The 17,150-nt window shown below is 40.0% G+C and overlaps 2 protein-coding genes across 5 annotated transcripts in view; one reads left to right on the forward strand and one right to left on the reverse strand.

The window, feature by feature from the left end:
• The window catches only part of LOC133575696 (uncharacterized), a 459,465-nt gene that overhangs the window by 285,653 nt on the left and 156,662 nt on the right, over positions 1-17,150 (forward strand). The gene's annotated exons all lie outside the window — the stretch shown is intronic.
• Positions 300-17,150, reverse strand: part of LOC133575736 (major histocompatibility complex class I-related gene protein-like) — a 222,947-nt gene continuing 206,096 nt past the window's right edge. Inside the window, exons 2-10 of one of the 2 annotated variants that reach the window (XM_061928542.1) lie at positions 12,873-13,055; positions 6,377-6,403; positions 5,049-5,315; positions 4,596-4,874; positions 2,877-3,185; positions 2,681-2,773; positions 2,588-2,605; positions 1,750-1,824; positions 300-1,619 (exon numbers count right to left, since the gene is read on the reverse strand). In XM_061928542.1, the coding sequence (XP_061784526.1) occupies positions 1,781-1,824; positions 2,588-2,605; positions 2,681-2,773; positions 2,877-3,185; positions 4,596-4,874; positions 5,049-5,315; positions 6,377-6,403; positions 12,873-13,055 (1,220 nt within the window). In that variant the 3' untranslated portion in view covers positions 300-1,619; positions 1,750-1,780. Of the gene's footprint in view, positions 1,825-2,587; positions 2,606-2,680; positions 2,774-2,876; positions 3,186-4,595; positions 4,875-5,048; positions 5,316-6,376; positions 6,404-12,872; positions 13,056-17,150 lie in introns of both variants that reach the window. The other variant, XM_061928541.1, reaches the window with a different exon arrangement.

The following is a 17,150-nucleotide window of genomic DNA, read 5'->3' on the forward strand; positions in this document are numbered from 1 at the left end:
ACTGAACGGCAATAACACCAGACTAAGTGCGGCCCTTTTAGGCTCATTACGTGACACACTTTTGTTTCTCATTCTAATTCTCTTTTTCAAGAGACGGTTAGCGACCCCAAATTCACACTAAATAATTCAAAACAGCTGGAAAAAAAAATCTTATTTGATCCGTAAAAGTGTCTCACAATCTGCTGTATGTGCTTGTGTCTTTTTTACAGGAATACTTGAGACATGTCACACTTGTTTTGCATGACTGCAAGCTGAAAGTGTTATCATGTGTGTAATGACAAACCACCTCCAACACAGAATTGTATTTGACAAGTTTTTACTGAACACCCAGAATGTACATGAAACATAGTACACGTAAAACACTGAATATCAAGAGTATATGAACGGCCTACCTTGTTTACTTCCTAAATGACATCCTCGCCATGTTTGGCAATCAAGCATAAATATGACTATGCAAAAAGGAACGGAATAACAGCAACTATTTTCAATAAATATAAACATTTTGCAACGCTTTGTCATAAAAATGTTGTGTCACTGTCCCCCTCCGTCACACTAACTGGTAGGGTTGGCTACCCAATTCAGTGCTTTTGTAGGTAATGACCCAATTCCCTCGGTACTATCAATTCACGTAAAATCAAACGGTGCCATAGTTGGATACCTTTGTTGCATGTGACGTCATGTCCGGTTTCAGACTGGTCATGTCTGCTTTCAGACTAAACACGTAAACAATCACTCAAGCAGCACTCAGGCCGGACTCAACCAAACTCCCTCTAAGTCACGTTGCCATTTTCAACACCAACAAAGTGTGCTTCATAAAAAAACACTCAAACGTAAAGTAATGTTACACTCTTTCAAAATGCGCTAGCTTAATGCTAATTTACATAGGATTAGCCATAGACAGGCTACTATTAGCATGGGCGATTTTACATGGCGATTTCAGCACCTTGGAATTTGGTAAAGGAAACTACAACTAAGATTATAGTTAGAATTTTACAGTTTTGTGTAATGAGGACAATACTTACAGTATTGGCACTTTGTAGGGCGCAACCTAACAAATTCCTCTTCCTGAAAAAAAGCCACTTTCTAGTTTGACAATAAACTATAAATAGTTATACAGTGCTGCCATCTAATGGTCTTGGAAGTGCAACTGCATTGCAAATGAGACTAATGTCATCAAAAAACAAGATATAACAACTGGACAGCAGTTCTCATGATCATCATTCTTAAATGTTACATAAACAATTAACATTAACATACTAAAGTACTTAAAAATGGTACTATTGTTCCAAAATATTAGTAGAAATAATGATGCCATGTGACACAAGGTGATATTCACTGATAAGCAGCTGTCTATTGGTTTGAAAAGGAAAGAAGAAATCCTTGTCAATGTGATGACACATGAGCCCCAAATGATGACATCACAACTACATGGACACAAAGATCAACATCAACATGATTGACTGGCAAAATATTGTTGAAAAATGCAGATTTTCTCAGCCATAAAGAGCCAAAGAAGACATGATGGATGAGATGAGGAGCAATTAGTGCATAAATGTCCAAGTGTGATGAGGTCCCTCAGCGATGGAGACATCTCTCTGTGTTCCAGTGCACAAAGCATCCTGGAGGAAGAAGATGACTCAGCAAAGCAGGTGAATCCAAGTGCAGATGTTAGCATGTGGCAGAGTGAACATCATCTTCACACAAAGTCAGAAGAACATTTGGAGGTGCATGGAAAAGAAAAGTCCTCACTGTGTGCCGACTGCTGTGTCTCACTCAGCCTTCAGCCTTCACGTCTCTCTGAGAGCTCGTTACCAGCGTCACCAGCTGTGGGAGCACAAAACGCACCGTGAGCTGCTTACGCTGCTCATGCTAGAATTTGGGAGGGAGTCCTCCTTTTTCATTGTCCCTTTTACTCTCTGTAAAGCAGCAGTTCCATTGGCAGCAAAACAGGCCCAGAGCATAATACTACCACCACCATGCTTGACGGTAGGAATTGGTGTTCCTGGGATTAAAGGCCTCACCTTTTCTCCTCCAAACATACTGCTGGGTATTGTGGCCAAAACAGCTCCATTTTTGTTTCATCTGACCACAGAACTTTCCTCCAGAAGGTCTTATCTTTGTCCACGTGATTTCGGATGAAACAAAAATGGAGCTGTTTGGCCACAATACCCAGCAATATGTTTGGAGGAGAAAAGGTGAGGTCTTTAATCCCAGGAACACCATACCTATCATCAAGCATGGTGGTGCTCTGGGCCTGTTTTACACCAGTATCAAGATACTCCTAATGGAGGGAAGCTTTTATTTTCCTGCTAAACTTGTAACACGTGTCTACATCACACCTTAAAACAGGAAGTTTGCAAGTTGACCCTTACAAAGATACCAACAATCCAGGATTTTGATGGTAAGAGAAAAAGAAAGTCAATATTATATTGAATATACCTGACATAAAGGTGTATAACAAAGATGAATATGTAATAAATGATATTTCAATCTTTGTGGGGGTAAACTTACAAAGTGTGTGAGTGATGCTTCACCACTGCTTTGTTTATTGTTATGCTTTCCAAGGAAGAGAAGATGTTTTACTTACCAGCTGGATCGTATTTGGCTGAAATGAAAGAGAAAGCAGGTGAAATTCACATCTCATAAATGACAGCAGAGAGGAAACATTTGTGTCCCTCACCTTGTCTGCTTCGGCGACGCTTGATGATGAAGATGATGATCAAGAGGACCACCACAGCGAGGACCGCCAGCGTGGCAGTGAGGCTCACGTTGCCTGTTGGTATGGTATGATTGATTTGTTTGACAGCTGCTTCATAAGTCCCATGAAGGAACATCAGGTGGTTACATTGACACTATTCAACATGTGTCTTTCTCACCTTCATGGCTTGCGTTGCTCAGGATGCTTCTTCTCTCCAGCTTGGTGACCAGGTCCTCCTCGACGCCAGACAGCTGGAACACACATTCGTACTTGCCCTCCACCTCGGCCGTCACCTCCACTTTCAGCTCCACCGACATCTGGAAGGTTCCGTCGGGGTTGGGGAGCAGCTCTCCGTGCTCCACGTCCTCGAAGATCTGCTCGCCGTCTTTCCTCCAAAACAAGTCGGCTAGGTCGGGGTAGAAACCTGTCGCCATGCAGCTGACCGGAGAGGATGGCGTCTTCTGGAGGAGGAACACCTCCGGAAGCTCTGCCCAGGAAGTGACGTGTGGATGGAGGATGACGTGGAGAGAAGATGGAGGTAAAGATGGAGTGAATAAAGGTAAAGTTTGGAAAGAAAAGGAGACAATTACGATGGAGAAAATGTAGGTAAAGAGAGAGAGAGAAAAGGCGAGAATGAAGGTAACGATGGAGTAAATGAAGGTAAAGACGGAGAGAAAAGGTGAGAATAAAAGGTAAAGATGTAGAGAAAAAGAGAAAATGAAGGGAAAGATGAGAAAAGAAGGCAAAGATGCAGAAAAAGGGAGAAAATTGAGGTAAAGATGGAGGGAAAAGGAGAGAATGAAGGTCAAGATGGAGAACAAGGGCGAGAATGGAGGTAAAGATGGAGAGAAGGGAGGTAAAGATGGAGAGAATGAAGGTAAAGATAAAGAGAAATGGAGAGAATGGAGGTAAAAGGAGAAAATGAAGGGAAAGATGAGAGAAAAGGAAAAGATGCAGAAAAAAGGAGAAAATTGAGGTAAAGATGGAGCGAAAAGGAGATAATGAAGGTAAAGTTGGAGAGAATGAAGGTAAAGATGGAGATAAACGGACAAAATGGAGGTAAAGATAGAAAAAAGAGAAAAGTAGGTACAGAGAGAGAAAAGGTGAGAATGAAGGTAACGATGGAGTAAATGAAGGTAAAAATGGAGAGAAAGGGTGAGAATAAAAGGTAAAGATGGAGAGAAAAGGAAGAAATTAAGGGAAAGATGAGAGAATGGAGGTAAAGATGGAGAGAAAAGGAGAGAATGGAGGTAAAGATGAAGAGAAAAGGAGAGAATGGAGGTAAAGATGAAGAGAAAAGGAGAGAATGAAGGTAACGATGGAGTAAATGAAGGTAAAGATGGAGAGAAAAGGAGAGAATGGAGGTAAAGATGAAGAGAAAAGGAGAGAATGGAGGTAAAGATGAAGAGGAAAGGAGAATGGAGGTAAAGATGAAGAGAAAAGGAGAATGGAGGTAAAGATGAAGAGAAAAGGAGAATGGAGGTAAAGAAAAAGAGAATGGAGGTAAAGATGGAAAGAAAGGAGAGAATGGAGGAAAAGATGAAAAGAAAAGGAGAGAATGGAGGTAAAGATGGAGAGAAAAGGAGAGAATTGAGGTAAAGATGAAGAGAAAATGAGGATGGAGGTAAAGATGGAGAGAAAAGGAGAGAATGGGGGGTAAAAGGAGACAATGGTGGTAAAGATGAAGAGAACAGGAGAGAATGGAGGTAAAGATGAAGAGAAAAGGAAAATGAAGGTAAAGATGGAGAGAATGGAGGTAAAGATGAAGAGAATGGAGGTAAAGATGTAGAAAAAAGGAGGTGAAGAGAAAAAAAGAGTATAAAGTGTAATGTCAGTAATGTTCCTATAGGGGGAGTGCTAACATGTTAAAAGGTGAAAGTACAAGGTGTGCTTCTACCTGTTCTCATTAGGACCTTCTTCCCATACTCCACATACTTCTTCAAGTAAGAAGGACATTCCTTAGTGAAATAATACTTCTGGTAGTCTAGATAAAGTATGTCTTGGTCCCACTTGAGTTTGGAGGGGAAAGCTTGTTGTTTTGCTGCAGTCCATGTCCATGTTTTCATGTCCAACGATATGAAATCTTCTCCATCATAACTGTACTGCTTCCAACCTTGAACCTCATCAGTCTCATCATTCCATTCACATCCTGACATCATCTGGACAATGTGAACACCTGAGAGACACAAAGTGTTGTAAAGCAGAGTGAAACTAACACACTACATGTCTTTGTTGTAGGTTATTATGGGATGGACAGAGACAAGGTATATCAGTGCAGTAATGTGTGTTTTTAATACAGTATACAAATATCAAATATATTAGAATAGTAGAAAGTTCAACATAAACAAACCTCCAGTTTGGTTGAAACGCTTCATGACTTTTTCAATGTTGTCTTTGAAGACATGTTCATTAACAACATTCATCTCTGTTTGTCTCTGCCAGTAGTTTGGATCCTCTGCTGTGATTTTGTTCATCCAGTCCTGTTTGGATTCTGCTTTCCTGATGTTGTTGTCATAGTAACTAATCTCAACTTCATCAACATAACCAACCTCCACAAACTCTGGGAAGTTTGGAACTTGAGAGGATGCAGTGGTGAAATACTTGAGTGAATGAATCACTGAAAGACAAAAGGCAGAAAAACAACATTTGATTGTTTAGTTTCATGTTGAACAATTCCTATTTGAAATGATGTTGTCTTCATTTCAACTTCAAACACTGCTGCTTCTCACAGTAAACAATCACTTCCTGTTCTAAGAGACAATATTTCATATTTATACCTCACTTTAAGACCACACACATGAATAACTTGACTTATTTCCTTCTCCAACTGTAAGTGTCAAATAAATATATGACATTATTGCTAGCAGAGAAGTAAAAGTCGTTTTTCTAGGTGAGGGGAAGTTCAAACTAGTGATGTCACTGCCAAAGCATGGAAATATAGCAGCGCCTTATGGGATGTTTACAATGGAATACAACAACAATATTACAATACTCTTCATTTAAATATTAGGACTATTCCCAGTAAAAAAGCATTTAAGAAACATGTAAAGTCACTTTTTAGACTTAAGAGTTCATCTTTCATGTTATCAGTTTGAGAACTTTTTTTTCTCTTTCCCCTTTATCCTTTCTTTTATTGTAACTGGATCTGTGTACTATTATTTTATTTTGTACTTTTGAAAAGAACCCCAGGAAGACTAGCCTGGCGTTTGTGCGTCGACTAATGGGGATCCTCAATAAACAACAAACAATAAACAATAATCCATCCATCCATTTTCTACCGCTTGTCCTTTTGGGGGTCAATTATATCCATTATTTCAGAATAAATCCCAAAAATAGAGTAATTTTTGTGTATATTAAATGATTCTGATCTACATCTCATCTTATAACTGATACTACTGATTGTTTCCTGGATTAATTATTGTTATTTTCCTATTTAAAAGTGAAACCAACGTTTCCGGAAATGCTAAAGTAAAAAGTTTGATGTAGTTTGCTGTTAAAGTGAGACAACTTGAACAAGTTTGACTCATGAAAAGTTTGAGCAACAAATGAAGATGCAAACTATTGACTGATTGATGTTGGTGAAAAGAGAAGAGCGTCAATAATAATGAGAAGAAGTATTTAGGATGAAATGAGCATGTAGGAATGAGGTGTATAAAGTTGTCAAGAAAGTGGACTTACCAGGCGTCACGCTGTGTGTTTGTACAACTAGGAGAAAGAAGAAAAGCAAGTTCATCATTAAATGTCACAAGTGCACAAGTCAATAAAAAAGTTTCTAGTTTTAATCCTCAGAGAAAAACAAGGCGACGACAACTTGCTTGACGAGTAAACATGAAATGACGCCAAGGCGGAAACGAGCTTTTATATCAAATCGGGAAATCACGTGACTTGAAATAAGTTTCTGGAGGCGGAGACAAATATTTGACAGCAATGCAGTTCCTCCACTGCAGCTAACACATGAATATTAACAAAATAAAAGTCATATTACAAGAATAAAAGTGAATCTAGCGAGGGTGACGTCATGTTTTTTGAAGCAGCTTTATTATATTGGGGCGGCATGGCGTAGTGGGTAGAGCAACCGTGCCAGAAACCTGAGGGTTGCAGGTTCGCTCCCCGCCTCTTACCATCCAAAAATCGCTGCCGTTGTGTCCTTGGGCGGGACACTTCACCCTTTGCCCCCGGTGCCACTCACACCGGTGAATTGAATGATGAATGATAGGTGGTGGTCGGAGGGGCCGTTGGCACAAATTGCAGCCACGCTTCTGTCAGTCTACCCCAGGGCAGCTGTGGCTATGAAAGTAGCTTACCACCACGAGGTGTGAATGATCAATGGGTTCTACATGTAAAGCGACTTTGGGTACTTAGAAAAGCGCTATATAAATCCCAGTTATTATTATTATAATACACACACAAACTTTATAGGAACAATACACAACAACAAGATGAACATTTTACATAAGTCATATTGTAGCGTCTAAGCGTTTAAAACACTCTTTTAAAAGGACAAAAAACTATTTTGTTTGTTATTGTTTGTATTTTTGTAATAATTGAACATACATACACAATGCACACACACTAATGTAACAATACCATCCATCCATCCATCTTCTTCCGCTTATCCGAGGTCGGGTCGCGGGGGCAGCAGCTTAAGCAGGGAAGCCCAGACTTCCCTCTCCCCAGCCACTTCGTCCAGCTCCTCCCGGGGGATCCCGAGGCGTTCCCAGGCCAGCCGGGAGAGATAGTCTTCCCAGCGTGTCCTGGGTCTTCCCCGTGGCCTCCTACCGGTCGGACGTGCCCGAAACACCTTCCTAGGGAGGCGTTCGGGTGGCATCCTGACCAGATGCCCGAACCACCTCATCTGGCTCCTCTCGATGTGGAGTATGTGTATGTAACAATACAATAAAACAAATATATTTAATGATGTTTTTTTCATTATTTTAACAATAAGCTAATGTATATTACTTTATATAGATTCTACAAGAAACACAAAACTTAAAAACTAAATTATTTACAATTGCACACACAAGGTTTTGTGCAGCTTCGCTCATTGTAAAGGAAGACAATGTGCTTCGTACACCTGCAGGACCGCAAGCAAGGTCGCAGAGAAAATGCGGACTGGAATTTGAGTGATGTGGGCATTTTCTATATGAACAAGTGGAATGGATTGGATACCGACGCACTAAAGGGGCTCTCTACCTTACGCTACGAAGTGAGGGGAAACTGGGTGAATAATAACAGGTTATATGATTATTTATTTAAACTCATATTCGGGCCACTTTATAATGACTATGCCGGCATGTATTTGTAAAAAAAAACAAAAAACACCAAATTATTTAAGGGGCCTTAAGAATATTTTAGGGGGGCTTGAGCCCCCCTAAAATATGCCTAACAACGCCAATGCTGTACCGTAAGCCGATAATCAATCAATCAATCAATCAATAAATCTCTCTCTCTTGTTGGGACTTAAACTTTAAAAATGATACCAAATATATATTTGAATGACTCACTCATTTTTTAATCATCACATCAAGGATTGTTTGTTACATTTGTTTACCTTCATAAATCATGTGCTGTGTGTTGATAATTGACAATATCCGAATGCAGCTGAGATAGGCTCCAGCACCCCCCGCGACCCCAAAAGGGACAAGCGGTAGAAAATGGATGGATGGAAATGAAGAGAAACATTTTAATTGTTTCATCTTTTATATAGGCATAGGCATTTCAAGAAATACAATATTAATAACTGTATATGTATATGTCAATAATAATGTAAGATGAGGGTGTCTTATTGATGTACTCTTCTCTTATTATAAACAGGAGGCTGCAACAACACACAGCAATTCCACTCAATCTAGGCCAAGCTGGCATTGAACCCAGCAAAACTGGAAATGCCACAGCACAAGACAACACTAAGATCCTCCCTATGACGGAGGACTCGGAGGACAACATTCCAGATGCCTTTGACGTGGTTCCAAGAGTTCTTGTCCAGCATGACTATGCCAACTGAACACCACCTCAGAACTGTCCCTTACCGGACAACCGTGTCGCATACATTGGTGGCTGGGTGGTAAGAAACATTCTCACCAGGCTAACGTGTCACACATGTGGATTTGTCTTAGTTACAGAAGCTCTACCGACTGACTACACACAGTCATACCACTTATTAAAATTAGAGATGTCCGATAATGGCTTTTTTGCCGATATCGTCCAACTCTTAACTACCGATACGGATATATACAGTCGTGGAATTAACACATTATTATGCCTACCGTATTTCCTTGAATTAGCGCACCGGCGGTAATTCATTTAAAACCTCTTCTCACCTCTTCTTACCAAAGGCATGCGGTAAATTTAGGCATGCGCTTATAAATTTGAGTGTGATGTAAAGATAATCATGACATCGCTTAATGCCGCAATGGTAACGGGGGTGTATAATATAGCCCGGAAGAGTTAGGGATGCATGGGATTCTGGGTATTTGTTCTGTTGTGTTTATGTTGTGTTACGGTGCGGATGTTCTCCCGAAATGTGTTTGTCATTCTTTTTTGGTGTGGGTTCACAGTGTGGCGCATATTTGTAACAGTGTTAAAGTTGTTTTATACGGCCACCCTCAGTGTGACCTGTATGGCTGTTGACTAAGTATGCCTTGCAGTCACTTGTGTGTGTCTGCAGAAGCCTCATGTAACATGTGACTGGGCTGTTTATACAGGTTGTAGAGAGTGCTAAAGACAGTGCCATCACGGCACGCCCTTATTATTATGGTTGTTATGGTGAAGATCAGCAGACATACAATAGAATAGTCACTCTGAAATACGGGAGTCTCCCGGAAAAATCAGGAGGGTAAACTCGCAGGCCACGTGTCTGCTTTATACATAGCACAAAGCAAAAAAAAACTTTATATGCAGTCTTATTTCATTTTTAATTTCAAAAGAATTTTGTGGCTCCCATTGTTTTCTTGATTTTGTGAAACGGGTCAAAATGGCTCTTTGAGTGGTAAAGGTTGCCGACCCCTGATCTAGTACAAATACGTTTATCTAATACAGGAATAAAAGTCCATACGATACATCGTGATTGGCGATAAAACGCAAACTCAACAGCCTCGTTCTATTGGCTACGGCCATACACCGGTGTTTGGGTAATCACGGCACCGGGATAGTCTCTGATTGGTCAATCAATCACAGCACCGCTGCTTGGCTCCTCCTCCTCTAATGTTACACACTGTATTCCTTTATCGTGCGGTGAAAGAGATATCGTATAATCAAGAATTATCGGGAATTAACTGAGCTACCCTTGGCATACTGTATGTAAAAATGCATGAAAAACAAATTGAAAATAAAACATGCTACTTTAATTCTTGACTACGATTGTAACAACAAACATTATCAATCAAGGTAAACAACATCCGTGAGGCCAGAGAGAAAATATCATTTGAACTTGAACAAACTGAAAATGTTCCTGTCGGCATTACTGACAGAGGCTTCCCCCACTGCACCTTGATGGACATCTACTACGGTACTTGTACTACATCCTGTGGAGATCCATCAGTTGTTAAGACCTCTTCATCTTCAGCGTCGTCCATTTCTCCGTCACCTTGTCCGACATGTACATCCAAAACTACAGCACCGTCGTTTGAAATAAATTCGTCTGTGTCCGCTTGCTCATCACTCTCATCAGTTTCTACGACTATGTCTTGGTCGTCATCTGTGTCATCTTGTCTCAGGAGCTGATTGAGGAGGCCATGTATATCACCCTGATTCTCTACCAGTGCCTTGCTCTTCTCTGACAACTCTTCGCAAGCGTCATGTATAATGCCCCCTGCTTTCAGCACTCCTATTTCACCATCCTGTGATTCATCTGGGCTTGTTATCCCGCAAACCCGGAAAGATTTCTGGATCATTTCTTGACCAAGCCCTTGCCAAGCAGCTTTCACCCACTTAAAGGCCTACTGAAATGCGATTTTCTTTTTTAAACGGGGATAGCAGGTCCATTCTATGTGTCATACTTGAACATTTCGCGATATTCCCATATTTTTGCTGAAAGGATTTAGTAGAGAACATCGGCGATAAAGTTCGCAACTTTTGGTCGCTGATAAAAAAGCCTTGCCTGTACCGGAAGTAGCAGACGAGTAGCGTGATGTCACAGGTTATGGAGCTCCTCACATCTGCACATTGTTTACAATCATGGCCACCAGCAGCGAGAGCGATTCGGACCGAGAAAGCGAAGATTTCCCCATTAATTTAAACGAGGATGAAAGATTTGTGGATGAGGAAAGTGAGAGTGAAGGACTAGAGGGCAGTGGGAGCGATTCAGATAGGGAAGATGCTGTGAGAGGCGGGTGGGACCTGACATTCAGCTGGGAATGACTAAAACAGTAAATAAACACAACACATATATATACTCTATTAGCCACAACACAACCAGGCTTATATTTAATATGCCACAAATGAATCCCGCATAACAAACACCTCCCCCCTCCCGTCCATATAACCCGCCAATACAACTCAAACACCTGCACAACACACTCAATCCCACAACCAAAAGTACCGTTCACCTCCCCAAAGTTCATACAGCACATATATTTCCCCAAAGTCCCCAAAGTTACGTACGTGACATGCACATAGCGGCACGCACGTACGGGCAAGCGATCAAATGTTTGGAAGCCACAGCTGCATGCGTACTCACGGTACCGCGTCTGCCCATCCAACTCAAAGTCCTCCTGGTAAGAGTCTCTGTTGTCCCAGTTCTCCACAGGCCAATGGTAAAGCTTGACTGTCATCTTCCGGTAATGTAAACAATGAAACACCGGCTGTGTTATCCGGCACAACAGTCAGGGGGTGCATTCTACGGCGGGGGTGCGTTATCCGGCACAACACACAATACACCGCTTCCCACCTACAGCTTTCTTCTTTGCTGTCTCCATTGTTCATTGAACAAATTACAAAAGATTCACCAACACAGATGTCTAGAATACTGTGGAATTTTGTGATGAAAACAGACGACTTAATAGCTGGCCACCATGCTGTACCAAAATGTCCTCTACAATCTGTGACATCACGCGCAGGGGTCATCATACCGAGACGTTTTCAGCAGGATATTTCGCGCGAAATTTAAAATTGCACTTTAGTAAGCTAACCGTATTGGCATGTGTTGCAATGTTAAGATTTCATCATTGATATATAAACTATCAGACTGCGTGGTCGGTAGTAGTGGGTTTCAGTAGGCCTTTAACCATCAGGACTTGTGTTGGTGGTTTCATGTTACCCCCCTTAGTGTATTATTTTGGTCCGTCACTCATCCATTCCTCATGCATAGCTCTGTACGCTGTCTTGAAAGGCATATTTTTTAAAAGATGTAATATTTACGTAGTTTTGCTCATAAGCGCATTCATTTAAAAAATGCATCACGCTTGTTTTTGTTTTTTTAACATCACTGAATATTACACACTGCAGACTTCTTGAGAGCCAACAAACATAATAAAACATCACTTACTGTACAAGGTCTGCTGTCACTATGATGGAGACTGATAGAATGTTGTTATATTCCTGTTTAGATGAAGAATGTTTCATAATCGTCGCACGGAATAGGGGAGTGAAGCCAAGTGTCTTTTCGGGTCTAAATTGGCTGTCAAAGGGTACCAACTTGTCAGAGTACGTCCTCATCCTTCTGCTATCCAGGTGAGAGGTACGATTCTGGAATAATCTTTCACCAGCACCGAGGCGAGGAAGAAGCTCACCAGCCGGAGATGTCAACATAGACACACAAGCTATAAATAGTTTGTCTGCGTTAGCACTTATAATAACAATATCACTAATACTTGCTTGCTATTCAAGCCACAAAATGCAAATGGAGTATTGTTGCCGCTTTTTGGATGGTTATAGAGGACCTCCCATTGGCTCCATTGCAAGTGGACTTTTATTTACATTTATGAGTTAGAATGTGATTTAAAAAAATATACATATCCATCGTCATGTCTTTTATAATGATTGTGAACGATAGAAAAAATTCCCCCAAAAAGTGCAGTTCCCCTCTAAATTCCAGTGATTAGATTCAAGACTTTAAGTCTATGAGCATGAAGTGATGAAGCCTACTTGGATGAGAGGACAAACGTCTTCTAAGACAAAGTGAACAGTCCAGTTGTGATGGATTGAATGCCCTGAGAATAAAATGATATGTGCTTACTTGGACTGTGATGAAGCTGTGAGGACTCAGGTGGTTTGTCTTCATGCTCTTCAGTCTTCACAGAGACAACAGTCAGTGGAAACTTGCTGACATCATCCTCCTCCTGCCCTAGAAGACACTCTCCCTCCTGAGTGATCCACACTTCCTCCTCTTCCTCTTTCATGTGAGGGGGCTGCTGGACGTCTGTTGGGTAAATAAATAAATAAGATTAAGAGAGAATAGAAATAGTTTTGGACTGACACTCTTAACACAGTGAGAATATTTGTGTGTTGTGTTTAAAATGTGTAGCAAAACAACCAATAAAAATACGAGAAATACTTCTTTTTGTCCCAGCCACTAAAATGTATTAAAAAGTGAGTACGAAAATGGACTTGGAAATTTGATGGGGGGCAATTTGAAAAGTGTTTTACAAATATGAAGCAGCATTGATTGAGGCATTCTTAACTTTACACTCACTGATGTAAAGTGTGTAAATATTTTATTGTGTATACGGTCTATGACACCTAAACGTTATCTCTAAACTCAACCACAATCTTGTAATGACATAGTCATTACCATAACTTCAATATCATGGAAATAAAAAATCTAATTCCAAAATCACTTAAATAGTATGTTTTTGTCATCATGCAAAATACTTTTTTGTGGTCATTTTGTTGGCTGGGCCAAAAGGAACTTTTACCAAAACATGTTTTACTAAGTGGTGTTTTATGGAGTATCTCCATCAACAATTCCTCTTTAGGAATTAGAGACCATCTACGACACACTGAAGTAAAGTCAGTCACCTTTATGTTCTTTTAATAAATCAAGTGTTGACTACTTTAATTATTGAAAATAAATGTTTACTTTAATTAGATTTGATTACAGTATAAAATGTATTTGGTGAGTGTGTGAGTTTTGTGTAAACATGTTGATACAGGTTTACATCTTCTTGGGGACTGGAACACAGATATGTCCTGAAAGGATGCACCCATTTTTAAAACCTTCACTAAGCTGTGCCACCAACATTGCCTCACTTAGCTCATTAAGCAAACTACCAGGGTGAGTGAGTCCTTTTAAACCTTCATAGACCTCGTTGTTACTTCTGACCAGTCTAAGATCACCACAAGTGGAACTACTGTATGCGGCTTAAGTGATCATTTCATCATTTTCTGTACCCGTAAAGAACATAGAACTGAGGCTGACGGCCACAAAACAAGCAAAGCTACAATCCTCAAGACCTAGACTAGCAAGGCTTTCAATGACAAACTGGCAAATTAAGACTCACGCAGGTACTTGCAGGTACACAGGTCTTTGGGTCAATTCCTAACCTCAGAAAAGTAGATAACTTCACAGTCAAAGTGGGTGACAATATTATAACAAACAAAAATGAGATTACCTATCTTGGCTGCATCGTAGAGACTAATCTCTCCAGGGAAAAAATGACTACTAAGGTAGTCAAAGAATCAACCGACGAATTATGTTCTTACTAGTGTTGTCCCGATACCAATATTTTGGTACCAAAATGTATTTCGATACTTTTCGATACCACAAAAAAGTGCATTATTGGCTTTATTTTAACAAAAAATCTTAGGGTACATTAAACATATGTTTATTATTGCAAGTTTTTCCTTAAATAAAATAATGAACATACTAGACAACTTGTCTTTTAGTAGTAAGTAAACAAACAAAAGCTCCTAAATTAGTCTGTTGACATCTGCAGTAAAATATTGTGTCATTTATATTCTATTATTTTGTCAAAATTATTAAATGACAAGTGGTAGACAATGGATTATTATTCTACTTGTTCATTTACTGTTAACATCTGCTTATTTTCTGTTTTAACATGTTCTATCTACACTTCTGTTAAAATGTAATAATCACTAATTCTTCTGTTGTTTGATACTTTACATTAGTTTTGGATTAAACCAGAAATGTGGGTATCAATCTGATATCATACACCATTCCATTAAAATACCCATGCAGCTGACTAGATACTTCCAAAATGTTAAATATATTGACCATTATAACACCAGAGGTAGTTGTACAAATCACATTCAACCCAGATTTCACTCCAAAAAATGTTCTAATTTGTTTGCCTGCTATACCACCAACATGTGGAACTCTGTATCAATAGCCATAAAGGAGTGTAAATCCCTTACTTCCTTCAAAGTTGCTTTGAAAAGACATTACAGGTTGTGGCTACTCGTAACTGGGAATATAATTATATTTTTATTTATTTTCTTGCCGTATGTTTGTATTTTAAATGCTACGTTCTACATAGTACTGTGTTCTGTGGGAGTTAAACAAATATTTCAAGTGAAACCATATCAGGCTTTCTTGTAGCAGTGAATGTGTACCGTGATGAAAGTGTACCCTTTCCTATGCAAACTTCTCATAAGTCCTTCAATCAATCAACATTGTTACAAATTGAGAGGAACATCAACCTCAAACTGTCTCTTTTTCATGAAGAATCTAAATGAAAGCATTGCATCATCCCCACAAGACAAAGCATCTTCCTATTGAAGAAAAGTGTTACTAATGAAATATAAAGTTAGTAAAGATGTGAGAGTAAGAAGTCAACAAACCTGTTCTGTGTAACACAACTTGATGTTTCTTGAAAACAGCGTCCAGTAGTTGATGTTGTCGCTCCTTCTCCTCTTTTGTTGGACAAAGTTCCTCCTCGTACTTTGCTATCGTTCTTTCGCACATTTTCCCACAATCACAACACTTTACACTCACATTTGATCTCTACTTAGCGATGTGTTGATAACGTCCGCGTCTCTTTGTTAGCAGCTAACAAGCTAAGCTAACTAGCGAGCTAAGCTAACTAGCACAAGACTTGATAAAGTGCGCTCAGACTAATGTATCCGGATACAAACAATGACTAACAATGTTTCATCTACTACACGACATATATGCGTACATGTATGCACTAAATACAAATAGAGAAACAATAATGGCCAGTGGCCACGTTTAGGCCTTCTCTGTCGAACGCCATTTTGCTTTTGACTCCTTCGTCTTCTTTGTTCAGTTCAAGGATTCAGTGGTCTCGTTCTCGCGAGACTCTCAATTGCCGGTCAAAGGTCGAGAGGGATAAACAAACCGAGAAAATGTCTTCTTTATTACCGAGTGGTGTTGATTTGGAAGCGAATGTCGACTTTTAATATTTTATGCGATGGAGTGTTGACTCCTTGAAAGCCCATTTGTGTCGTTGTGGATTCAAGGCATTCGGAAATAAAAAACATATATTACTGCCAGCAGGGCCGGCCCGTGGCATATAGGCCGTATAGGCAAATGCTAAGGGCGCCGTCCATCAGGGGGCGCCACGCCAGTGCCACAAATGTTGGAGAGAAAAAAAGAAAAGAAAAAAAAGTTGGTACTATTATTTCTAAATACAAAAAATAATCCCACGTTAATTAAAATGCAGAGTAAAGCCTATTTAATAGAAATATTATTTGTTACAACATTACGCCCCCTCACCCCCTCCCTCTCCCCCCTCACGGTGCGCCCCCTCCCTTCCCGTATCATGACTCTTTTTGGACGTCACCACATCAAAAAATCAACACAAGATGTCAAAACGGCCAAAACTGTCAGGTGCCCAGGGAAGAAAAAAGAGAAAAGAAGAGGAGGAGAAACGAGAAAAGACAGAGGTAGCAGGTAGGTGAGCCGAACATGAAATTATTTGTCTGTTACAGAATGTGATAGTAACCCGGCTTTTTAGCATTAAGCTAATGTCACATGATTCGGCAATTGCTAATCAATAAATAGCTAGTTCTGTTTTAACGTCGGGTTAATATTGTGGAGGGGGCTAAATTGTTATGGAAAATAATAATGTAACGTTAGGTAATTACAGTACTCCCACCTAACATTCCTCAGGGACATTTGTATTAGATCTTTTAAGCAGCTGTTTTTTGTTTACATTGTTATTGCCTTCTGGTTAGCTATATTTGCCCTGCAGGTAATAGTCACTTTTCCACCCCTTTATATATTAGGTATAGTTGTAAGTAAAAAAAAAAAGGTCAAAGACAAAGCTATTCGGTTTCTTGTGAGTATATACACTTCACTGCCGATGTGGGGGGGCGCCACCTAAAATCTTGCCTAGGGCGCCAGATTGGTGACTGCCAGGACTTTTGCTGCGTGGGAAATGGGAGTCCAAGCCAAGAAAAGCGAACAAGAGGTGAAGGAGGAAAAGGCTGAGGACTACCAAAACACTTTGTTAGTAAAAGACACTGTTTACTTTTTGCCAGACCCTCTCTTTATTTATGACAGTTGGGTAGGAGAAAAGGATGGCTGCCTACC

The sequence above is a fragment of the Nerophis lumbriciformis genome, linkage group LG33 (genome assembly GCF_033978685.3).
Source record: "Nerophis lumbriciformis linkage group LG33, RoL_Nlum_v2.1, whole genome shotgun sequence".
NCBI classification, from domain to species: domain Eukaryota; kingdom Metazoa; phylum Chordata; class Actinopteri; order Syngnathiformes; family Syngnathidae; genus Nerophis; species Nerophis lumbriciformis.